The sequence below is a fragment of the Lampetra planeri genome, chromosome 1 (genome assembly GCF_965212315.1).
Source record: "Lampetra planeri chromosome 1, kcLamPlan1.2.h2, whole genome shotgun sequence".
Taxonomy (NCBI): domain Eukaryota; kingdom Metazoa; phylum Chordata; class Hyperoartia; order Petromyzontiformes; family Petromyzontidae; genus Lampetra; species Lampetra planeri.
The window spans coordinates 19,391,314-19,417,347 of NC_136107.1; the positions used below are offsets into that span (position 1 = coordinate 19,391,314).

The 26,034-nt window shown below is 51.4% G+C and overlaps 2 protein-coding genes across 5 annotated transcripts in view; both read left to right on the top strand.

The window, feature by feature from the left end:
- The first annotated feature begins 168 nt into the window (after nucleotides 1-168).
- LOC144719751 (uncharacterized) lies at nucleotides 169-9,724 on the top strand. Of its 4 annotated transcripts, none has more exons than XM_078595953.1 (5): nucleotides 169-461; nucleotides 3,801-5,178; nucleotides 6,180-6,345; nucleotides 6,597-6,761; nucleotides 8,484-9,724. In XM_078595953.1, the coding sequence occupies exons 2-5, from the start codon at nucleotides 3,863-3,865 to the stop codon at nucleotides 8,571-8,573; spliced, it is 1,737 nt and encodes a 578-aa protein (XP_078452079.1). In that variant the 5' UTR covers nucleotides 169-461; nucleotides 3,801-3,862; the 3' UTR covers nucleotides 8,574-9,724. The 4 variants fall into 4 exon arrangements, with proteins under 4 accessions (XP_078452079.1, XP_078452063.1, XP_078452071.1 ...); XM_078595937.1 differs by having other exon boundaries at nucleotides 174-461; nucleotides 6,183-6,345; nucleotides 8,347-9,724; XM_078595929.1 differs by having other exon boundaries at nucleotides 175-461; nucleotides 8,347-9,724.
- Nucleotides 9,725-10,020: 296 nt separating this feature from the next.
- The window catches only part of LOC144723459 (uncharacterized), a 29,362-nt gene continuing 13,348 nt past the window's right edge, over nucleotides 10,021-26,034 (top strand). Inside the window, exons 1-3 of the mRNA XM_078602236.1 lie at nucleotides 10,021-10,137; nucleotides 10,862-11,161; nucleotides 13,379-13,678. Coding sequence (XP_078458362.1) covers nucleotides 10,021-10,137; nucleotides 10,862-11,161; nucleotides 13,379-13,678 — 717 coding nt within the window. The remainder of the gene's footprint in view (nucleotides 10,138-10,861; nucleotides 11,162-13,378; nucleotides 13,679-26,034) is intronic.

The following is a 26,034-nucleotide window of genomic DNA, read 5'->3' on the forward strand; positions in this document are numbered from 1 at the left end:
ATCTGTGAAAAAAAGGGGCTTCATAGCTCATCGGATTCCTACTGCAGTCTAAATACAGCTTCTGATTCTGATCGTTGCTTCCGCTGATGACAACGATGACCTTGTTTTCAAGCAACCGCTTCTACAGTGGGCGACTGAGACCTGGTCACGTGAACAAACACATGAATCAATGGGTCAATGTGTTCCCTTCATGGCCCATTTCCAGGGCAAGTGGAGGAGGGCGAGAGGTTCGCGGCGAGGTGGTGAGGGTGGGGAGATCAGGCCACGGGGAACGCGCGCGTCCCGAGCGGCTTCACGTCCACGCACGCCCCGTGGCAGTGTGACGCGTGGCCACGCGTGGGCTCCCATTGGCTAGGTACACTCCGCCCACGCGCGGTGCCACCGCGCGCGTGACACACCAACAAGGTATACGCGACCCCGCGGTGACAACGCGGCTCCCACCGGGACTCAAGACTCCACAGGTACACGACAGCACCACGCAGCTACGCGCAAAATCGCACGCGTACACACGCGAGACCTCGTGTGTGTGTGTGTGTATAAGGACGCGCATCCGGTGTGAGTACTGCGCGTGTGTGTGCGTCGACCTCGGGTTCAATTCCCGAACAGGGATAGCATCAGCGGTACCTGGTCTGAGCCTGCCTTGAAGTCTCATCGCGGTCTACCCAGCCATGCGTGAATACACGATGATGATATGCGTGTTATGTCAACATTGTGTGTTATTTCGACAACGGCGGCCGGGCGTGCTGATAACGTAACTACGTTGTCATTTGGTCTGACCATGGCCTGAACCTCTCTTAGGTCGACTCAGCATAAAATGAGTTTAGGTTTAAGTCCATTTAGTTTAGCTAGGTGAACACTAGAGTTCAGGATAGCTCTCAATTTTCAAGAGTGGCCTGGGGCATTCAAATGCCGGTAGGGGGCGATGATTACTACCTCTGTGTGTGCATCATCCCAATTGAGACATTTGCGAACTTTTGGACCCTACACTTACGAATGACGTCACGAGATCTCTCACGTCCACATGTGAAATAGACGTCGCTTGTTTCTAAGGTAATGACGCCGGCAGTAATAGACCACGGCGGCTTGCTGATTCACACCGTGGGCGTCTTCAACGAGAGAGGTTAATGTGGCACAGCGAGACGTCGTCAGCTTGTGAGGCAGTACAGCAAGTAGCTTACTGAGAGGCTTTGCAGTTTGGCTTGAGCGTTCTCCCTTCGCGTGTGCGTGGGGTTTCATCCAGACATCCCAGTTTATTCCCCCCCCACCCCCAATAAATTACTGAATTAAATCACGAACATTAAACTCTGAAGGGAATTCTTATTTGTGCTATGCATGAATTCCCCACTGCATCTCGATAAATAATACTTTGTAATTCTTTAAGCGGATAACAGCGAGTTAAGCCGTTTCCGAAACAGCAAATAACTACAACGGTGCTATGTTGGCAAATTACAAGTGGGAATGATTGTATATTCATATTGAAATCTCCCATAAATTAAACGTGTGTTCTTAATTTCATGAAAAGGGCAGTCGGCCGAAACATAGATATCTCAGTAAATAAACCCTATTGCCGCGGTGGCGAGATGTTAACTACCTCGCTAGGTATACAGGAGGTCGTGGGTTAAATCCCGATCCTGACGCCTGCTGTATATTTCGAGTTCGCATATGTCTCTCCCCGTGGTCGTGTGGATTTTTCTCAGGGTCCTCCGGTTTTCCCTCCACATTTTTGAATCACGCGTTCGAGCATTTGCCTGCTATAACTTTACACGTGATAAGCCACTTCGTTGGGCTATCATTTGTGGCCAGGTCACTTCTGAAAAATATCTATATAGCTCAGTGGCCCTTGCCCGGCAAAATAAAATAAAAAAAAATAATTTCTAAATAGTTTATGGTTAATTATCGTTTTGAATAAAGCTGGCACCGACTGTAAATTAAATCAGCCGCAACTTTATCTCTCCGATCATCAGTCTTGGACTTTGTCCAGATTTTAATTGCTTTCGCGTCATGCTTCACTGGAGGCGCATTAGTTCACTGATGATGTGGATCGTACGTGTGTTGTTTTAATTGTTTAGCACGAGGTTTTAAGCAATGTAGAACTTTAAGCTAACCAATCAACCGTTGGGCAGTCATTTTTTGGGCACCAAAATTCAGTTTTGTCGTGATTAGATTTCTTGAGTTCTTCGCTTACACTCAGCTATGTTTGTGCCAATGTCATCCTTCTCAGCTCTTCTTGAACATTATTGGAATTTACGTCAGGATTCCCAACACTCTGAGAAAACAAAGTTAATTAGCTCACGAAAGAAAATATATCCGCGCGAGCAAGGCAAATTAAAAACATTGATGTAAAATATTTTCACCACCGTCACTCATTGCTTGGGGACACAGTTCTCTCGCCTTAATTGCATCTCTCACAACTTCCTTTATTGCTGTTTGGCTTTGGAGCGGTCCCGATGGAAATGACTCATCAGCCACCACGTTTATAAACCTCGCCAGGAGCTCCGAGCTCGGCTCCTGTGAATGAAGACGTTCCGCTCTGACGTGAAGTCCTCTCTCTCGGTCCCAAAACATTGGCATCTGCTTCATGATTGGACCACCCCAACGTTCACTTTGGACTTTAACTCATGAAAACATAAATCAACATTATTTATTTTAAAAAATATATCAACATAATTTATTGCACATCCCATCTGTCCTCTCTGAGTGCGTTTTTATTTTTATCATCAGCTTTGGTTTATTACAAGCAAATCTGGACAGTTTTCAACATTCGGCGTCTGATTGTCAGTCGGGCTTGCATAGACCAATACTGGTGAACTGCCAGATGTTTATACGCAAGGACCCTCTCTGTGAGATATGGGGCCTAGTTCAACGCAAAATGCTAAAATACAGCACGCAACTTATAATCTCCCCTGAAGACGATAATAATTATTTAGATTTTTGCGAGGTTTACCAGACTCGACTATTGCTTTAGCTTCCGAAACCTGACCATATTGGGCAAATTATGGGTTATCTGGTGAGAAAACCTGTCGCGTGGAATTGTAAATGTTGTGGGTTTACTCTCCAACACACCGGTGTGCTGAACTAGTAACTAATTGGCACATTTTATTTACGTGACAAACCTTACTAATTGGCTGTGTCAAGTGGTTTGGGTTTAACGACACATTCATAATTATGCAATCTAACCCAAAAAAAACTATGATGGTTAGTAATTTATATTTGCAGTTTTCTCTCACGCCGAATTCCTCAACGTTGCAGTGAATGATTGAATGAGCATTTGATAATAAAATACAATCGCTACCCTCACCTACCACCTTCCGCACAACCACGAGATGCACGCATTTTGGCTGTGCGTTATAGCCGGCAATGTAGCAACAGCCCCGAACTTGGAGGTGTGAGTGGCAGTATTCTTTGCGTATCTGGTCCGCAGCTGATCGACAAAACGTTTATATGTCCATGGCCGTTGCTTGCGGCGAGTAGACGGCTTCAGCAGTACCCCCTGAGGAATATCCGGAATGCGAATGATCGCACCGGGGTAGTGGCGTAACCCGGACCACCTGGAAGTTTGCCACTGCAAGTTGCCACGGAAGCCCATGTTGAGTAGCCAACGGGGCCCATGCAGGAATATTTAATCGAGAGGGCACAGCGCGTAGCCTCGGCCTCCTGCAGTGGTGGAATGTTGTGGCTCAGCGCAGGCTGCCCGAGCTAGTGCCGGCGTGAAGGGAAACGAGTTTTTGTTATATATGGCTAAGGCGAGATTTAAACAAAAAATACTCAACATATTTTGTTTTGTTTTTTCCCCACCACAGTGCTTCTGCGCCGCGCGTAGTGACGCGGCTCACGCAGGTGAGATTAGCAGGTGAGAGTGCTAATGGAGGGCAGGAGACACCAACCCCGACAGGAGGATGGAGAAGAAAATCCACGAGCAGCGCAACGGCGAGAAAATCGGCACTCAACCGGGCTGGGAGGCCGAGACACACGGATGGCACCGGAAAATGAAGCTCATCCCAACCGAGCTGATCCACAGGGAGGTCTGTCAGAATGGCACGGAGACCAGCCCAGTCTCACAAAGACTCACGGAGACCAGCCCAGTCTCACAAAGACTCACGGAGACCAGCCCAGTCTCACAAAGACTCACGGAGACCAGCCCAGTCTCACAAAGACTCACGGAGACCAGCCCAGTCTCACAAAGACTCACGGAGACCAGCCCAGTCTCATAAAGACTCACGGAGACCAGCCCAGTTTCACAAAGACTCACGGAGACCAGCCCAGTCTCACAAAGACTCACGGAGACCAGCCCAGTCTCATAAAGACTCACGGAAACCAGCCCAGTCTCACAAAGACTCACGGAAACCAGCCCAGTCTCACAAAGACTCACGGAGACCAGCCCAGTCTCATAAAGACTCACGGAGACCAGCCCAGTCTCACAAAGACTCACGGAAACCAGCCCAGTCTCACAAAGACTCACGGAGACCAGCACAGTCTCACAAAGACTCACGGAGACCAGCCCAGTCTCACAAAGACTCACGGAGACCAGCCCAGTCTCACAAAGACGCACGGAGACCAGCCCAATCTCACAAAGACTCACGGAGACCAGCCCAGTCCCTCAAAGACTCACGGAGACCAGCCCAGTCTCACAAAGACTCACGGAGACCAGCCCAGTCTCACAAAGACTCACGGAGACCAGCCCAGACTCACAAAGACTCATGGAGACCAGCCCAGTCTCACAAAGACTCACGGAGACCAGCCCAGTCTCACAAAGACTCACGGAGACCAGCCCAGTCTCGCAAAGACTCACGGAGACCAGCCCAGTCCCACAAAGACTCACGGAGACCAGCCCAGTCTCACAAAGACTCACGGAGACCAGCTCGTCGCCGCACTGCTCGTGGAGCGACCCTGGCCGGGCGTCGACTCTAAGGGGCCCGAGTGGCCCGGGGAGCTGGGCCCCTCGCCATCCCCGTGGCAGGGCCCTCTGTGCACTGCGGCTGCCCTCTTTGCAGTGGTGCTGGCCTACTCGGTGTGCCGTGACGTGGTGCAGCCCTACGTAACTTCGGGCCGCTCGGAGGCTCACCGCCTCCCCGTACTGATTGTCAACCGCGCCCTGCCTGCCACCGCCATCTCCCTGCTGGCGTTTGCCCATCTGCCCGACGTCCTGGCCTGCCTCCTGAGGGCGCGCGACAATGACAGGTCGGTGGCTCGCACTGTCCTGAAAAACCAGGGGACCCGGAGAAAAATCCACACGACCACAGGGAGAGAGACACGCAAACTCCAAATATACAGGTGTCAGGGTTGAACCTACGAGCTCCCGCATACCAGGCGACGAAGTTAACATCTCGCCACAAAGTGCCCCCACCCCCCTTCCCCTTGTGGTATGACACCAATCCCTCTCGCCTTATGCCTCCGCGTGCCCGCGACGCTTCTCGCACTCGGTCTCCAGTGATGCAGTCCGGTGTCGCTTGAGCAGTTCACGTGGTGACACGTCCACCAATCACAGCCCACCGGCAGCAGAACCTCCGAAGTCCCAACAATCTCGATCTGCCACGGTTGGCTCCGTACGGTGCGAAAGAAGTGCAACATACATGCATGTACGCATGTACGCTCAACTTCTTTCGCACCGTACATAGCCGGCCCCTCGGCGCTCAGGCTCACGGGCCCCGGTGCAGCAGCACCACCTAGCACTTGACAGCTGCTACGCCACTAAACGGTAGACTCGCACACAAACAAACAAACAAGCCGTGCGCAATATCCCATTGCCCCTAGGGTGCCGAATCTCCGTGTGCGTGGTTTACAAATGCTCGTTGCATTGGTTACTGGCAATACGTGAAGGGAGATGCGAGTGAAATGTGAGGCAGGGTTATTCATTGCTGTGAGAATGACGGCGACACCGCTAAATGTGAACACTCGAGGTGACATTTGTGTGAGTGACCAAATCACAATTTGTCTTCTCATCTTGAAACATGACAAATGCATTAAATCATAGTTTGTTATTTATAATTAATTATTCACCATAAACATATCCATAACCCCAACCTGCACCATTAACCCTATCCCGATGCCTGTATCGTGATAATGATAATTTAATTTTATCGATGAGTCGATGCATCACTACGTGCCTAACTATCCACCCAACGCTCGTTCCACGTGGGTCAGAGCCAGCTGTCGATTGTCTGCGGCGATGTTTGTCGCAGCAGGCACCGTGCGCCTCCGTCGCGCTGGCTGGCGCGCTGGCTGGCGGCACGCAAGCGCCTCTGGCTGCTGGGGGCCGGAGGGGCAGCGCTGCACGTGGCCTACAGCCTCTCCTACCCGGGCCGCCTCGCTCTCCGCTACAAGATGCTCGCCTGGTCGTACAAACAGGTATGCGCCGCCCTGTACCACCCCGCACCACTCTGTATCACCCTGCACCACCCCACACCACCTCATACCACCTGCCCCATCTTGCATGGCTGCATCCCGTCCTGTTTAAGGCTCCGAGACGTGCGATTTGGCCAGGGGCACTTGTGAGGAGGAGCCCCGTACATCCTAAACCCTAACGGGAGTCCAAATTCCACACCGGGTACGGGAGTCGAACCCGGCAGGAGGCTCACGTTTACGCGTGCGCCGTGCAGGTGCAGGAGGGGCGCGCGACCTCGTGGGACGAGGAGGACGTGTGGCGCATGGAGCTGTACGTGTCACTGGGCGCAATGGCGCTGGGCGCGCTCTCCCTGCTCGCCATCGCACAACTCCCCTCCGTGCGCGACTCGCTCACTGGTCGCGAGCTCGCCTACCTGCACGTGAGTCTAGCCGGGGCGGGGGGGGAATTGGTGAGAGCCTCATTGATCAATAGGGCTCAGAGTTGATGGATTGTACTATACACAGGTAGACACGAGGAGACGCACATGGAGACAAGAAGAGAGAGATAGACGCAGGGAGTCAGAGAGGGTGCCACGGTGGTGAGATGTTAACACTCTCGCCTTGTATGCAGGAAGTCGTGGGTTCAATCCCCACCCTGAAGCCTGTTGTATATTTGGAGTTTTTCGTGTCTCTCATGCCGTGGTCACATGGATTTTTCTCGGTCTTTCCCTCCACATTTATAAACGTGTTTTTAGAGCATTTGGCTGCTGTAAATATCCACATGATGATAAGCCACTTCGTTGAGCTATCATTAGTGGCCAGGACGCATCTGAAAAAGAGCTATATCGCTCAGTGGGCCTTCCCTGGGAAAATAAAAAATAGCATGGGATAGAGGGTGGGAGGGGGTGCCACGGAGACCATTGGGGCGAGGGAGATCGTTAGGGTGTGAGGCTCAGAGTAGCTTTCGGTGGATTGTTGATGAGAATGGGAGTGTGCACCTGGAAGCAATTTTCCCCGCTAGTGCCCAGTAGCTGCAGGTTGGGATTGCATGACTGTGCCGGGCGATGTAGCTATGGCGCATGCGGGCGATGCAAACGCACCGGTAACACACTGGCCGGAGAGAGACCCAGGCGACAAATAACGAGAAGAGTGGAAAATTTGGACAGTGCCACCCATTGGCACCGATGCCAACCGTGCTGCGCCACCAGGAGCGCCATGCTGGTGGTCGCAGGGCGACAACAACGGAGGAAACTTCCCCGCTCGAGCTGAGAGCCGAACAACGGGAGTGGTCAATGGGGAGTGCGAGAGATCGACTCGCGGTGGTGTTGGAGACGCTCAGAAGGGGAGGGCTGAGGCATGATTGAACACGCGAGACCCGGAATGTCTGCGAAGAAAAAAACCCCTGTGACATTGTCACATGCAACTCTTGGCAATGGCGCACCAGACCTGTCGCCCCAAAGCCACTTTTTGTTTATTCTCCCGTAAACTAATTAACGAAGCCTCTTCGCCTCGTAGCTGTGATTTCAGTTTCCCAACCGTGTTCTTTGTTGTCACCAAATCTCAATGGGGTTCCATCTACACTCCCACCTTGTTAAACCTGGTGTACGGCTCTGTACACCCGGCTATGCTTGCACAACTGGGCCCTGAGGCAATTAATGAAATCTCCCCCCTTCCCCATCCCGCCGTGTTCCATGGACGTATATATGTTGAACTTCTGTCGCACCGTACGTAGCCAACCTGTGATAACCAGAGGTGCGGGGGAGGGGCAACAACAACAAAAGCAGTTCTAAAGAAATGCATTTTCAATCTAGAAAAGGGCGGCGATGCCTAAGGGCGGCACGGCCAGCGCTTGCCTCTCTTTGCCTTCCCTCCTCTCTGCAGCCCGGCGCCTGCGCCCATCCAACTCTTTGTGCCCCGGGTGCAGTTGCACAGCCTGCACTCTTAATAGCAATGCCACCGTCTGCAACCGCACGTCCTTCTTGGCACCTCCCTCTGCCCCCCCCCCCTGCACCCCTCTCCCGGCAGGATCGGCTGGGACCGCTCGCCCTGCTGCTGAGCGCTGCACACACGGTCGTGTACGGCTGGCGTCGCTGGCTTGACGCGGTCTCCTACGTGTGGTGCACTCCGCCCGTCTTCCTTCTCGCCCTGCTCGCTCCCTGCAGCACCCTGCTCGGCATGGCCCTCGCCGCCGCTCCCTGCTGGCGCAGACGCCCTGCCCTCGACCGCGGAATCCGGGCAGAGGAGGAGGATGAGGAGGATGATAAGGAGGATGAGAAGAAGGACCTGGGACAGTTCCATACGGATCAAGATATAGGGATAGAGATGGTGACGGCCCTTTAATTAAAGTACAACACGTCAGAATCATAAGCTTAATCGGAATCAACATTTTTATTTAGACTGGAGGAATTCGATGAGCTATGAAGCTCTTTTTTCAAGTATGTGCAATATTTGGTCAGTTGCCTATGATGAAATCACCCGGACTGTGCCATATCTCAGAAGTTAAGCAGGCTTGAGCCTGGGTAACGCTTGGATGGGTGACCACTGTGCACAGCAGAGGGGAGTACAGCAAAACACATGGTTTCTCTGTACTGTACTTAGATGCTCCCATAGAATTACAAGTTTGGTTAGACAATCCCCACAATCCACACGGCATGCAGAGGCCCTCATCCTGCAGTAGATTAAAAACAGGGATGCACTTGTACAACAGACCCATAGACTCACATAGACACCCATAAAGTCATGCAGAGAGCCACACACACAGACTCACATAAAAACCCATGTACTGTATGTATGTATGTGTAGTGACATCGCTGGATGCCAACATGCTGGTTGCAGTGCCGGCCCTAGAGGGGCCCAGTGAGCGCTGATTGATAGCGCTAGATGGCACCACGCTTTGCGTGCAGTGCCAACCCTACAGGACAGGGTGGGTTGGTGCTGGCCGAGGGATGAGGTTACTCGAGGCCATGGCACTCTGGTTGACCAGTTAAGTCCACCTTCTAGAATCCTCAGGAAGGATCTGCGTCCCAATCATGTGACCAGTTAAGTCTACAAAGGGGCCCTACGTGGGGGCAAGGGGTGGTCACGTGATTGGGAGCCAGATCTTACCAGAATATTCTAGACGGTGGACGTGGCCATGGGCGGAGCTGGCCACGCCACAGAGAATAAAAGCCGGGTCCCGAGAGGGACCAGGGTTGTTGTACATCCTGGAAGAAACCTTCGTCTACGTTCTCCGTTCAACGAGTCTCCAACACGTGGACCCAGGCTGAAGCTGTTGGTCCCAGTCCATAGTAGCAGTTACGTTGTAATTAGTGTAGTTAGCCTGGTGGTCACCACCATAGGTTGTTATTCTGTTAAGGGGAAAGGTACCCCGTGTGTTGGAACTTAATAAATGTGTTGCCTCCAAGTCTACGTCTGCGACTCAGTTGAACCCATTACATATGTAGAACTTCTTTCGCACCGTACGTAGCCAACCGTGCTAATCGGAGGTGTGGGGAAAGCTCAACAAACTAAACACAAAGTAGTTGTAAAGAAATGATTTTCAATTTATATTTAAAAGTGCATACCTCAAGTGGCTTCCTAATATTGGAAGGAAGCGCGTTCCAGATGGCCGCATAAGTGCATCTGAAAGGATTGATTGTCTTTGTTCGATGGCGAGCTAAACGCCGCTGGGAGAATGGACAGTGCCACCCATTGGCACCGATGCCAACCGTGCTGCGCCACCAGGAGCGCCATGCCGGTGGTCGCAGGGCGACAACAACGGAGGAAACTCCTCCGCTCGAGCTGAGAGCCGAACAACGGGAGTGGTCAATGGGGAGTGCGAGAGATCGACTCGCGGTGGTGTTGGAGACGCTCAGAAGGGGAGGGTTGAGGCATGAGATGAACACGCGAGACCCGGAATCTCTGCGAAGAAAAAAACCCCTGTGACATTGTCACACGCAACTCTTGGCAATGACGCATCAGACCTGTCGCCCCAAAGCCACTTTTTGTTTATTCTCCCGTGAACTAATTAACTATGCCTCTTCGCCTTGTAGCTGTGATTTCAGTTTCCTAACCGTGTTCTTTGTTATCACCAAATCTCAATGGGCTTCCATCCACACTCCCACCTTGTTAAACCTGGTGTACGGCTCTGTACACCTGGCCATGCTTACACAACTGGGCCCTGAGGCAATGAATGAAATCTCCCCCCTTCCCCATCCCACCGTGTTCCATGGACGTATGTATGTTGAACTTCTGTCGCACCGTACGTAGCCAACCTGTGATAACCAGAGGTGCGGGGGAGGGGCAACAACAACAAAAGCAGTTCTAAAGAAATGCATTTTCAATCTAGAAAAGGGCGGCGATGCCTAAGGGCGGCACGGCCAGCGCTTGCCTCTCTTTGCCTTCCCTCCTCTCTGCAGCCCGGCGCCTGCGCCCATCCAACTCTTTGTGCCCCGGGTGCAGTTGCACAGCCTGCACTCTTAATAGCAATGCCACCGTCTGCAACCGCACGTCCTTCTTGGCACCTCCCTCTGCCCCCCCCCCTGCACCCCTCTCCCGGCAGGATCGGCTGGGACCGCTCGCCCTGCTGCTGAGCGCTGCACACACGGTCGTGTACGGCTGGCGTCGCTGGCTTGACGCGGTCTCCTACGTGTGGTGCACTCCGCCCGTCTTCCTTCTCGCCCTGCTCGCTCCCTGCAGCACCCTGCTCGGCATGGCCCTCGCCGCCGCTCCCTGCTGGCGCAGACGCCCTGCCCTCGACCGCGGAATCCGGGCAGAGGAGGAGGATGAGGAGGATGATAAGGAGGATGAGAAGAAGGACCTGGGACAGTTCCATACGGATCAAGATATAGGGATAGAGATGGTGACGGCCCTTTAATTAAAGTACAACACGTCAGAATCATAAGCTTAATCGGAATCAACATTTTTATTTAGACTGGAGGAATTCGATGAGCTATGAAGCTCTTTTTTCAAGTATGTGCAATATTTGGTCAGTTGCCTATGATGAAATCACCCGGACTGTGCCATATCTCAGAAGTTAAGCAGGCTTGAGCCTGGGTAACGCTTGGATGGGTGACCACTGTGCACAGCAGAGGGGAGTACAGCAAAACACATGGTTTCTCTGTACTGTACTTAGATGCTCCCATAGAATTACAAGTTTGGTTAGACAATCCCCACAATCCACACGGCATGCAGAGGCCCTCATCCTGCAGTAGATTAAAAACAGGGATGCACTTGTACAACAGACCCATAGACTCACATAGACACCCATAAAGTCATGCAGAGAGCCACACACACAGACTCACATAAAAACCCATGTACTGTATGTATGTATGTGTAGTGACATCGCTGGATGCCAACATGCTGGTTGCAGTGCCGGCCCTAGAGGGGCCCAGTGAGCGCTGATTGATAGCGCTAGATGGCACCACGCTTTGCGTGCAGTGCCAACCCTACAGGACAGGGTGGGTTGGTGCTGGCCGAGGGATGAGGTTACTCGAGGCCATGGCACTCTGGTTGACCAGTTAAGTCCACCTTCTAGAATCCTCAGGAAGGATCTGCGTCCCAATCATGTGACCAGTTAAGTCTACAAAGGGGCCCTACGTGGGGGCAAGGGGTGGTCACGTGATTGGGAGCCAGATCTTACCAGAATATTATAGACGGTGGACGTGGCCATGGGCGGAGCTGGCCACGCCACAGAGAATAAAAGCCGGGTCCCGAGAGGGACCAGGGTTGTTGTACATCCTGGAAGAAACATTCGTCTACGTTCTCCGTTCAACGAGTCTCCAACACGTGGACCCAGGCTGAAGCTGTTGGTCCCAGTCCATAGTAGCAGTTACGTTGTAATTAGTGTAGTTAGCCTGGTGGTCACCACCATAGGTTGTTATTCTGTTAAGGGGAAAGGTACCCCGTGTGTTGGAACTTAATAAATGTGTTGCCTCCAAGTCTACGTCTGCGACTCAGTTGAACCCATTACATATGTAGAACTTCTTTCGCACCGTACGTAGCCAACCGTGCTAATCGGAGGTGTGGGGGAAGCTCAACAAACTAAACACAAAGTAGTTGTAAAGAAATGATTTTCAATTTATATTTAAAAGTGCATACCTCAAGTGGCTTCCTAATATTGGAAGGAAGCGCGTTCCAGATGGCCGCATAAGTGCATCTGAAAGGATTGATTGTCTTTGTTCGATGGCGAGCTAAACGCCGCTGGGAGAATGGACAGTGCCACCCATTGGCACCGATGCCAACCGTGCTGCGCCACCAGGAGCGCCATGCCGGTGGTCGCAGGGCGACAACAACGGAGGAAACTCCTCCGCTCGAGCTGAGAGCCGAACAACGGGAGTGGTCAATGGGGAGTGCGAGAGATCGACTCGCGGTGGTGTTGGAGACGCTCAGAAGGGGAGGGTTGAGGCATGAGATGAACACGCGAGACCCGGAATCTCTGCGAAGAAAAAAACCCGTGTGACATTGTCACACGCAACTCTTGGCAATGACGCATCAGACCTGTCGCCCCAAAGCCACTTTTTGTTTATTCTCCCGTGAACTAATTAACTATGCCTCTTCGCCTTGTAGCTGTGATTTCAGTTTCCTAACCGTGTTCTTTGTTATCACCAAATCTCAATGGGCTTCCATCCACACTCCCACCTTGTTAAACCTGGTGTACGGCTCTGTACACCTGGCCATGCTTACACAACTGGGCCCTGAGGCAATGAATGAAATCTCCCCCCTTCCCCATCCCACCGTGTTCCATGGACGTATGTATGTTGAACTTCTGTCGCACCGTACGTAGCCAACCTGTGATAACCAGAGGTGCGGGGGAGGGGCAACAACAACAAAAGCAGTTCTAAAGAAATGCATTTTCAATCTAGAAAAGGGCGGCGATGCCTAAGGGCGGCACGGCCAGCGCTTGCCTCTCTTTGCCTTCCCTCCTCTCTGCAGCCCGGCGCCTGCGCCCATCCAACTCTTTGTGCCCCGGGTGCAGTTGCACAGCCTGCACTCTTAATAGCAATGCCACCGTCTGCAACCGCACGTCCTTCTTGGCACCTCCCTCTGCCCCCCCCCCCCTGCACCCCTCTCCCGGCAGGATCGGCTGGGACCGCTCGCCCTGCTGCTGAGCGCTGCACACACGGTCGTGTACGGCTGGCGTCGCTGGCTTGACGCGGTCTCCTACGTGTGGTGCACTCCGCCCGTCTTCCTTCTCGCCCTGCTCGCTCCCTGCAGCACCCTGCTCGGCATGGCCCTCGCCGCCGCTCCCTGCTGGCGCAGACGCCCTGCCCTCGACCGCGGAATCCGGGCAGAGGAGGAGGATGAGGAGGATGATAAGGAGGATGAGAAGAAGGACCTGGGACAGTTCCATACGGATCAAGATATAGGGATAGAGATGGTGACGGCCCTTTAATTAAAGTACAACACGTCAGAATCATAAGCTTAATCGGAATCAACATTTTTATTTAGACTGGAGGAATTCGATGAGCTATGAAGCTCTTTTTTCAAGTATGTGCAATCTTTGGTCAGTTGCCTATGACGAAATCACCCGGACTGTGCCATATCTCAGAAGTTAAGCAGGCTTGAGCCTGGGTAACGCTTGGATGGGTGACCACTGTGCACAGCAGAGGGGAGTACAGCAAAACACATGGTTTCTCTGTACTGTACTTAGATGCTCCCATAGAATTACAAGTTTGGTTAGACAATCCCCACAATCCGCACGGCATGCAGAGGCCCTCATCCTGCAGTAGATTAAAAAAAGGGATGCATTTGTACAACAGACCCATAGACTCACATAGACACCCATAAAGTCATGCAGAGAGCCACACACACAGACTCACATAAAAACCCATGTACTGTATGTATGTGTAGTGACATCGCTGGATGCCAACATGCTGGTTGCAGTGCCGGCCCTAGAGGGGCCCAGTGAGCGCTGATTGATAGCGCTAGATGGCACCACGCTTTGCGTGCAGTGCCAACCCTACAGGACAGGGTGGGTTGGTGCTGGCCGAGGGATGAGGTTACTCGAGGCCATGGCACTCTGGTTGACCAGTTAAGTCCACCTTCTAGAATCCTCAGGAAGGATCTGCGTCCCAATCATGTGACCAGTTAAGTCTACAAAGGGGCCCTACGTGGGGGCAAGGGGTGGTCACGTGATTTGGGAGCCAGATCTTACCAGAATATTCTAGACGGTGGACGTGGCCATGGGCGGAGCTGGCCACGCCACAGAGAATAAAAGCCGGGTCCCGAGAGGGACCAGGGTTGTTGTACATCCTGGAAGAAACCTTCGTCTACGTTCTCCGTTCAACGAGTCTCCAACACGTGGACCCAGGCTGAAGCTGTTGGTCCCAGTCCATAGTAGCAGTTACGTTGTAATTAGTGTAGTTAGCCTGGTGGTCACCACCATAGGTTGTTATTCTGTTAAGGGGAAAGGTACCCCGTGTGTTGGAACTTAATAAATGTGTTGCCTCCAAGTCTACGTCTGCGACTCAGTTGAACCCATTACATATGTAGAACTTCTTTCGCACCGTACGTAGCCAACCGTGCTAATCGTGGGTGTGGGGGAAGCACAACAAACTAAACACAAAATAGTTGTAAATACATGATTTTCAATTTATATTTAAAAGTGCATACCTCAAGTGGCTTCCTAATATTGGAAGGAAGCGCGTTCCAGATGGCCGCATAAGTGCATCTGAAAGGATTGATTGTCTTTGTTCGATGGCGAGCTAAACGCCGCTGCGAGAATGACTGGAGTTTGCGTGATGGTTTATGCTCCTTCAACAAGGTATTGTGGTTCATTTGTGGCAAGCACTTTGTGTGTAATGAGTGCAACCTTATGTATTCACATAGACATCCATATACAGTACTCACAAACAGACCCATAGACTTACATAGACCCATTGACCAACTGGAATGCAATGGCCACTTTGCAAGCCGACTGTCTATCAACAAAGATTCGTTCACAAAGCCATTCATATGTAATAAGCGAGCGCCATCTCCTGCATTATTGTGGGGTTACATTTACATACTGTCATGCAGTCCACGCACTATGAGTAGTAGGGATTCTATATGGGGGAAAGGTGAATGGGCGGATCTGGTATGGAAGCCTCTGGAACATTCTCGAAGGTTCCTAGAGGGGCGTGGCCAGAGGCGGAGCTTAGCCTCGGAGATGAGAATATAAGCCGGGGGTACAGCAACGTTAGGGGTCGGTGTTTGAAGATCGAAGAGGAGCTCCCCGTCGCTGCTGCCCCGCCATCTCCACTTGCCATGTGGCGGCTCGACCTCCAGCCGCTCAGCCGCTCCACAGCACGGCGCGGGGCAGCGCAGCTACGAGAGCGGGTCGGCATTCGCGAGAACGAGAGGAGTGGCTTTACCAAGACTTGAATAAATATACCGAAGTTACTTACCCTGTCGGAGCCACTTATTACACATATATACAGACACAATTTCCACCGAGACGATGGTTTTAAACTCGGCAATCATTGGAAAGATGTCATCAACCACTTTGGGTTATGACTTGATTTGCGTTTTCTTGTCAACCTCTACCATCAGCAATGTGGATGTGAGTAGCGAGGTGCAATGCCCCTCCCCCATCTCTACCCCCCCCACTCTCTCCCCCTATCTCTAACCCCCTTCCTCCCCCCCATTGTCTACTCCGACATTAGCGCTGGCTGACTGGCTGCCCCGCCCGTGCTGTTTGCGACGCGCAGTCCCCCTCCCATCTTGTCCCCCGCCCACTCACTTTGGAAGCCCTTGTAAGCAGTTGCATTTGGAGGCTTCTCCCCTCTTTTCTCTCCGCCTGATGAATACCGCTTGTGTTGCGATCGAAATGTCGTGGGTTTTTTGCTTTTATTATTTTCAATTTATTATTTTTATTTTATTTTTATTTTCTATCTACGTGACTTTACCGAAAGAACCAAGAATATGAACCCATGAGTCACATACACACCCATAGACTCACATAGAGACACATAGTCACATACACCTCCAAAGACACGCATAGAGACACATAGATTCGCACAGAAAGCCATAGACTCAACACAGACTAAGAGACACCCACTGAGAAACTGGAATGCTCTGGCAGTGGCGTCATCATCAGCGCTTCCTCCAGCACGCGGGCGAGCTCACGCAGCTCCCCAGGAGAACTGGTCTGATGGGAATCCAGCGATGGTGGTGGTGCATCATCATCCCACGTTACCTTTGGGTTCCAATGATCATTGAATCCACCAGCACGTGGCACTTGAGGGTGGGCAAACGTGGAGTGGAGTTTGTAGCCTCAACCGTGGAGCTACGGAAAACCACGAATGATACTATCTCGGCCTCGCTGTGCGCTGCGTTGCACCGCTAGTCGAGTAGATAACCATGTGTTCAATAAACCCTCGGAGCCAGGATGACCGTCCAACTCCGATCGTCATTTATTGATTGTAACAGGTAAAACTGGTGAGAAAACACAGATACAGCATCTGTTATAATTCGGAAACACCCACACAATGAACACCAAAGCATCAGAACATTGTCTCAGATAACAATAGATCCTGGAAGGACCAGGCCCCCACATTACCCCTGAACAACTAGACAAAGGCACAAGCTGGTCCATTGCATACAGGCACATAGTGTATTCATCCCACTGCACCCCAAATGTACAGCATTACACTTAACACTAAACTGTGGATGAGATACTTCGTCATCACTCTCAGGATCGCAACATAGGCACAAGTCTGACTCGACCTACTAAATCACAAGTAACATCCACAATAAGGAAAGTCACAGGCTTCGTTACTAACTAGGCCTCGTATTTACTACAACAACTTAACGGCACCATAAAGGCATTTACATTGCTATAACGGTCATTCCAACATTACAACAGCATTTCCAATATTATAGGAATATAAACAACTTACAGATAATGCTTCTTAAGCTCCCACAATGGACAAGTGCGGCTGTGGTCTCACTGAGATGCGATGCGTGCCGCCATCTTGACTTATCTGTGTAATGGCTGACGCCCGCGTGGTACAGTGGAAATCTAACATCGTCACTTCCTGGTCACGTGACCAACATTAGCATCAAAAAACAGGAACTTCCTGTGAACGTACGCTCCCCATCTGCCGTGAGGCAAGACACTCTCCGTCTGGTATCTAGGAGATACCACCATTTATTTCCTATCTCATAAACAAGTGTATAACAACTTCAACGGGTCGACTTATTTGTCCATATCTTTGCGAGAGAGAAGTAGTACTATCTCGACTATGGGCCTAATGAAAGTTCTTGCGACTCCTTGCTACGCAATCATAACCTCGACCTTTCGAACTTTTCCATCGGCACTTGGAATCGACTTGAGGATACGGCCCATTGGCCACTCATTCCGTTTGGCTTGGTTGTCCTTCAGTAGGACGAGGTCGCCTTCTTGGATGTCTGGTCTATTAGACTGCCACTTGTTGCGCACTTGGAGTGTCGTAAGGTACTCGTTTTTCCAGCGACGCCAGAACGTGTTCGCGAAGCTCTGCACTTGTCTCCATTGACGTCTGTAGAGGTCTGCAGTGCTGGCCTCCTCGGTAGGTGCTGTGAGCACATCTGTCTTCTGGGTAAGAAGTGTAGCAGGAGTCAAGATGAATGGTGACTCCGGGTCGGTTGAGACGGGGATCAGGGGTCTTGAGTTAATTATGGCTGAGACCTCGGCCATGAGAGTGGTCAATACCTCGTGAGAGAGCTGTGTGGACCCGACATCACATAGCATGGAGTCGAGAATGCGTCGAGCAATCCCGATCATGCGTTCCCAGGCTCCACCCATGTGCGAAGAGTGGGGAGGATTGAAGATCCATGTGCAGCCTTGGTCACTAAGGTATTTCCTGACAGAATCATCTTCGACATTCTCCGTATTGATCTTAAGCTCTTTACATGCTCCTATGAAATTGGTTCCACAACCAGAACGGAGTTGCTTGGCTGGCCCTCTGATGGCAAAGAATCTCCAGAGTGCATTTATAAAGCTCGAAGAGTCCATGGACTTGATGACTTCGATGTGCACTGCTCGTGTACTCATGCAGGTGAACAGCACTGCCGAACGTTTGCTGTTCGCGAGCCCTCCTCTGATGCGGCGGGAGATGACTGTCCACGGTCCGAACACGTCAATCCCTACAGAGGTGAAGGGAGGTTCCACACTGAGTCGATCGGCTGGGAGGTCTGCCATTTTCTGTTCTTCCTGTTTTCCACGTAGCTTGAGACACCGGATACACTTGTGGATTGTGCTGGCGATGCACCTCTTTGCTCCAACGATCCACAGCCCTGCAGATCGGATTGCTCCTTCTGTGAAGTGCCGACCTTGGTGCTTGACCTTCTCGTGGTAGTGGCGCACGAGTAAGATTGCGATGTGGCTCTGGCTTGGAATTATGAGGGGGTTTCGTTCATTCTCATCTAATTTTGCATTCCCTAGCCGACCACCGATCCTGAGCAAGTCGTCTTTGTCCATCCCGGGGTCTAGCTTCCTGAGGGTGCTGACCCTAGGAAGGTCTTCTCCCTTGTTGATGGCCTTGATCTCACTTGCATAAGCTGCCTGTTGCACACAGCGGAAGATTGATTTCCTTGCTCTGGAAAGCTCGTCTTCAGTGCGTGGCACTGTGCAGTGATGCCATCCATTGCAGCTACCAGTGGTGCCTCTCATCGGGCGATGGAAGCAGTCTGCGATATGCGTTAAATGTGCTATCGCTCGCACGAGCGTCGTCCATTTCGAGAAATGTTCAAAATGGTGTGGACTCAGTGGACTTCTCGGTCGCACATTTGTTACGAAAGTTGTCACTAGAGGACGAATCTCCTTGTGGGACTCGGGCTCTAAGAGTCCAAAGGTCTCCTTGGTAGTACATGGGCCAACGTCACGTCGTAACAGGAACGCTGGACCCGTCAGCCAGATGGTTTGATTCAGCAGAGATGCAGGGACGGACCTAGTTGCGAGATCTGCTGGATTCTGGTCAGTTGGAACGTAATTCCATTGCTCCGGCTGCGTCGATCTCCTGATGCGCTCCACCCGGTTGCTGATGTAGGTGTAGAACCTTCTGGTTTGGTTGTTTATGTAGCCTAGTACGACCTTACTGTCCGTGTAGAACTTGACCGCGTCCAGTTTGACGTCAAATTCGTCTAAGATCAGTTCCGCCACCTCTGTAGCAAGAATGGCTCCACACAGCTCGAGCCTTGAGATGGTATGTTCCGGTTGTGGGGCCTTGCCGTGGAACTCCTTCCAGAATTCCCACTCAGACGATAGCTCCGAGTCGAGTAACGGAGAGGCCACGGTCACAGCGACCACCGCCACGACCACCAGCAGAGCGACGAGCAGCGGCTTCACCTTAGTCTTCTTCCCGTCAGTCAGGACTGGCTTGGAGAAACGTGGAGGAACAAACTCCAACGAAGACGGTGGATGCACAAGCGAAGTCATGGTGGTTTCTTCGTAAGTCTGTACGGTACAGCCTTGACTTCTCTCGCCGAGTTCCTCTTTCAGCGTGAAGTGGTTGGGGCACGGTTTGAAGAGTGACGTGCGTCCATTCGTGAGCACACTCGTTCTGAATGTGCTAATGTGGTCTGGTTTGTGGGTCCCATCGAGACAAACGTCACCCACGATGACCCATCCTAGATCGAGTCTTTGGGCGTAGGGAGCGTCGTGAGGTCCATTGCGTTGGTTACGAACCTTGTGGACTCTCAGCATGTCCCTGCCGAGCAGAAGTAAAATCTGTGCCACGTGATCCAATGGCGGGATGAACTCTGCTATGGGTTTCAGGTGTGGGTGGTGACGTGCAACTTCGGGCGTGGGAATCTCACTCCTGTCGTCCGGTATCTCGTTGCACTCTGTCACCGTAGGAAGGGCTAGCTTCATGGTGCTATCTATGGTTTCCAACATGAGGCCGCTCGCTCTTCTTCCCGCTGTCTCCGTCAGTCCTGAGCATGTTCTGAGCGTGTATGGAAAGGAATTCCCACCTACACTTAGCTGATCAAAGAACTCTGACCTTGCCAAAGACCTGTTGCTCTGGTCGTCCATTATGGCGTACATCCTTACTGCCCTTTCAGGATGTCCTTTGGGATAGACTCGGACGAGGCATATCTTTGAGCAAGATCTTCCTTTGAAGCCTTCTCCACAGACTTCTGTGCATTTGGTTGTGATTGACGAAGTGAGTGCGGCGGTCTCGCCTTGATCCCCGCCGTGTTCTGCTTCGGGATCGGAAGCCTTAGTGCTACTGGGTTTCAAGTAAAATGTGTGCAGAGCAGTTGCGTGTTTGTCGCTGCCACATTCCTCGCACTTGATGTCTGCTTTGCAATTCCTTGCAAGGTGGTTAGTAGAAGCACAGCATTTGAAGCACACTCCAAATTCTTTCAGCATGTTCTTCCGCTCTTCCAATGGCTTCCTCCTGAACTCACGGCATTTCTGGAGGGAGTGAGGTTTATCATGCAATGGGCATTGCTTCTCTGGATCCTCTATCTTTTTCTTTGTGGTGGTTGCCTGGACGGAGTTTGCGAATGTCGCAGGAGAGACCTCAGTCTTGTGTACGGAAATTGGCCCTCTCGCTGTTCCTCGTTTCGCCGTTGTCCTTTCCATTTTTTGGAGATCTGGACTGGAAATCCCCGTGGTGCCAAACATGAAACTCGGGTCATTTCTAGTCTTAGCCAGGTTGCGGATAAACTTTGAGAAAAAAGAGAATGGGGGGAATGCAACCTGATGCTCTGACTTGTATCTTGAACCCGCTGTTCTCCATTTTTCCTGCACGTCAAATGGCAATTTCTCTACGATGGGGTTCACGCCATGGTAGGTATTCAAGAAAATGAGACCTGGTAAGTAGGGATCAGCCTGGGCTGATTCAAGCTCCATCAAAAGATATCCATGCTCCCGTAACCTTTTATTGTCTCGACCAGAGATTTTTGGAAAGTTCTGCAACTTTTTGAAGAGAGCCTTCTCAATGGTTTCTGGGCTTCCATAGCACTCCTCGAGCCTCTCCCACACCGCATGCAGGCTTGAGGCGGGGTCGTCAATGTTTGCTGACCGGATCCTTTTTGCGTACTCTGCAGATTCATTTCCTAACCATTTCACCAACAGGTCGAGTTCTTCACTTGCAGAGATGTCTGCATTTCGGATTGCATTCCTGAAGGTAGATCTCCAGGCTCGATAGTTTTCAGAGTGGTCATCACACTTAACGAGTCCTGTGTTGATTAGTTCGCGGTGAGCCAGGTACCTAGCAAAGTCTCCTAGTCCTGCTGATCCAGGGTGTGTCCATACTGGCGCTTGTGAGGCGGCATTATTGGCTGTATTGCCTAGCATGCCGTCATTTGCAATGGCGTTGGACTGTGGGCCCAAAGTGTTTCGATCACGTTGGTTGGATCCCCTTATGTGACTGTCTGGAATGTGGGTCTGACTTGGTGCATCCACGTCTGACCCCACGTGCGCGACGCTGAGTTGGCGACTAACTGCTAGAGCGGGATATGCATTTCCACCATTCCTGTAGACAGCATTCATGTTCATTCGGAGTGGAGATGGCAATGCCTGAACGTCCACCCTTTGTTCAGTATGGTTTGGTGGAGGAGCATTGATGCATTGTTCAGACCAGTCCAAAATATTTTTTCTGGTGAGTTGATCACGGTCCTTGACAGGTTTCTGAGTGCCAAACTCACTCCAATTCTCTTCCTTATCCAGATTGACTACTGCCTCGAGCACCTCTGCCTGGGCCATTGCAGCAGCTGCTTCCCTTTTGAGTTGTAGGGTGCTTAACTTAGCATCCAGTTCAATTTTCTTCCGTGTGGCAGTAGCCACTGTAGCCACTAATGTACTCTCTGCTATGCTTGCTTCTTCTTGTATGCGAGCCTTTTCAATTAGCATGGCTTCCTCTTCAGCCATGTAGGCAATACGGGCGCTTGCTGCTTCTGCTGCTGCGCGTGCCTGAGCTGCTGCCATACTAGTAGATGATGTCTGTGAGTGCGCTGAGGCTTTAGATCTTGTGGTGGACCTGGATGAGACAGAGTGTCTCTCTTAAGCCCTCCACATGGTCCATTGCATCTTGTATCACTGCCTGCACATTATCATCGAGCAGTTCGAGGAAGTGCTCTTGTCTGCGCACTCCCTCAATGCCCTCATCTGTTTTCACCTTCATCAGGAGGGAGATGTATCTATTTGCCAGGAGCTTGTAGCTTGAGCTGCTCACATTCACTCGCTGGATGGCCCGCTGAATTGAGGCCACTGTGTCTGAGGCATTTGAAGCTTCAGATAAATCTGCTTCAACCCGGTTCCATGCCCGTTGTATCCTGGCATCAAGGTCCTGTTTCTCAGCTTCATAGCTTTCCAAGGCCCGTTGCGTCAACCTGACCTCCCTCTGGGGCCTTGAACTCCCTTGGTCCTCTTGAGGCAGGATGGGAGATCCTGGATTGCTTGGTTCACCTTCTTCAGCATCTCTCCCTGCTGAACTGTGGCTTTCCATGCTGCGATGCTTGCAGCACGATTTTAATGTAGACTCGTTGCAGAGCTCCTTGCTTGTTGCAGGCTGACTGCAGGGCTGGCTGCAGAGCTGGCTGCAGAGCTGACTGCAGGGCTGGCTGCAGGGCTGGCTGCAGAGCTGGCTGCAGGGCTGGCTGCAGAGCTGGCTGCAGGGCTGGCTGCAGAGCTGACTGCAGAGCTGGCTGCAGAGCTGGTTGCAGGGCTGACTGCAGAGCTGGCTGCAGGGCTGGCTGCAGAGCTGGTTGCAGGGCTGGCTGCAGAGCTGGCTGCAGGGCTGGCTGCAGAGCTGACTGCAGAGCTGACTGCAGAGCTGGCTGCAGAGCTGGCTGCAGGGCTGGCTGCAGAGCTGGCTGCAGAGCTGGCTGCAGAGCTGGCTTCAGAGCTGGCTGCAGAGCTGACTGCAGAGCTGGCTGCAGAGCTGGCTGCAGGGCTGGCTGCAGCGCTGGCTGCAGAGCTGGCTGCAGAGCTGGCTTCAGAGCTGGCAGCAGAGCTGACTGCAGAGCTGGCTGCAGAGCTGACTGCAGAGCTGGCTGCAGGACTTCTTGGGAGCTTTAAGAAGAGTATATTTTTACTGCTGCAGGGCTGGCTGCAGCGCTGGTTGGGAGCTTCAAGAATAATATATTTTTACTATCTCGGCCTCGCTGTGGGCTGCGTTGCACCGCTAGTCGAGTAGATAACCATGTGTTCAATAAACCCTTGGAGCCAGGATGACCGTCCAACTCCGATCGTCATTTATTGATTGTAACAGGTAAAACTGGTGAGAAAACACAGATACAGCATCTGTTATAATTCGGAAACACCCACACAATGAACACCATAGCATCAGAACATTGTCTCAGATAACAATAGATCCTGGAAGGACCAGGCCCCCACATTACCCCTGAACAACTAGACAAAGGCACAAGCTGGTGCGTTGCATACAGGCACATAGTGTATTCATCCCACTGCACCCCAAATGTACAGCATTACACTTAACAATAAACTGTGGATGAGATACTTCGTCATCACTCTCAGGATCGCAACATAGGCACAAGTCTGACTCGACCTACTAAATCACAAGTAACATCCACAATAAGGAAAGTCACAGGCTTCGTTACTAACTAGGCCTCGTATTTACTACAACAACTTAACGGCACCATAAAGGCATTTACATTGCTATAACGGTCATTCCAACATTACAACAGCATTTCCAATATTGTAGGAATATAAACAACTTACAGATAATGCTTCTTAAGCTCCCACAATGGACAAGTGCGGCTGTGGTCTCACTGAGATGCGATGCGTGCCGCCATCTTGACTTATCTGTGTAATGGCTGACGCCCGCGTGGTACAGTGGAAATCTAACATCGTCACTTCCTGGTCACGTGACCAACATTAGCATAAAAAAACAGGAACTTCCTGTGAACGTACGCTCCCCATCTGACGTGAGGCAAGACAGATACAACGATGTGTATTGTTGCCAGGGCGATGTTAAATATCGATGAGACGCGGGATGCTGCTACCTCCGGCGAGTGCTGTTGGATGCCACGCGTGTATCCCGTCCGCCTTGTGCACTAAAGTTTTTGCGGCGCAGGAACGTCAATATATTACAAGGACGGGCGAGGCGGCTGCATCAGCAGTAGCATGTGCCATGTGTTCTAATGTAATAACACTATGGACCACATTTTTTTTTTCCTGGGTAGTAAGTGTTATTTCGTAATTGCTCATGCCTAAAAAAGTATAGAAAATGGCTATTATTCCCCACAAACATTGCTTTTGTGACCAGGACAGTGATATTTTGAAATTTACCTATTTTCAATGAAAAAACGGGCAAATTTGTGTATTTTCGTTCACATTAAATAAAATAAAACATGAATCAAAATGAACATGTATTTATACTAAAGTAGTACAAAAATACGACAAAGGATTAAGAAGTGAGTAGTTTTTCGAGATTTACGATTATACTGTAAATCACTTTCACGAATCAGCCCCGAAATGTAGTCTCCATCATGTTCTCGTTATACTGTCCTTGGTAGCGGCATTCAGAGTCCAGTATATCCTGGTGAAAGCGCTCGCCTTGCTCCTCCGAGTACGCTCCCATGTTCTTCTTGAATTTATCAAGATAAGCATCAAGGATATGGATTTTGAGGGACATCCTACAGCCCATTGTACCGTAGTTTTTCACCAATGTCTCAACCAGCTCCACATAGTTTTCGACCTTGTGATTACTCAGGAAGCCACGAACCACTGTGATCAAGCTGTTCTGGAAATAAAACAAGTGTTAAGATGTTCAAACACTAAACAGAAATATTGATTTGAAGCTTTCGTGACTGCAGTAATCCGTACTCTTTGGTTCTTTCAGTGAAGTCACGTAGTTGGAAATGAAACAAAACAAATCACGACGTTTCGATTGCAACACAAGCTGTCGTCATAAGGCAAAGGAGTCGGCCTCTAAAGGCAAACTGTTTATAAAGGTTTGGGGATGGGCGTAGCCCAAATGTATCTACAGCACCAGGAGCATGGGCGGTGCACGAGTGCCAATGCAGCAACAATGCCAATGCAGCAACAATGCCAATGCAGTGGGCGAGAGAGCTGCCGTGGCAAGAGGTTATATAGGTGTAGGGCTTGAGTATAGCACGCCACGCATCCCCCGCCTCTGTTGCTATGCAAGCAAGCACAGTACAGTGGGGTGATGTGAGGTTATGGTTGTTGTTGTGGCTTTAGGCGAAGTGGGTCGTTAAGGGTTGAAACAGGTGTCAGGGTAGCCGGGAGGACACAGGCCAGTGATTGGCTGGAAAGGTAATTGGGCATTAGCTGGCGTCGCTCCGGCGGCGAAAACAAGGCCATGTGACACGGGGGGGCCAGGGGGCGAGGGATAAGCGGGGGGTAGAGATAATTAGGTAGATTGATTGGTGTGGGGATATAAGCCAGAGTGCAACGGAGAGAAGGGAGTCCTGTACGAGTTGGCGTCGTGGATGGAGCTGCAGCAACGGTGCCCGGGGAGTCGCAGAGCAAGTGATAGTAGAGTAAAGCGTTGAGAGACAGTGTTAGTAGAGTAAAGCACGGAGAGACAGTGGTAGCGAGAACGCAGTGAGCAACCAGGGTAGCCATGCATCGGAAGGATGCAGAGTAGGAAAAACCGTGGAGACGACAAGCATAGCGAGAGTGAGGTAGAGAGGCGCGGAGCGACGCGGAGTGGAGTGAGGGCACGGAGAGACGCGGAGCGGTGGCGCAGCAGAGAGACGCGGAGCGGAGCGAGGCCGCGCCGAGACGCGGAGCGGTGGCGTGGCGAAGGTGGACTCTAAGAGGAAAATAAAGAG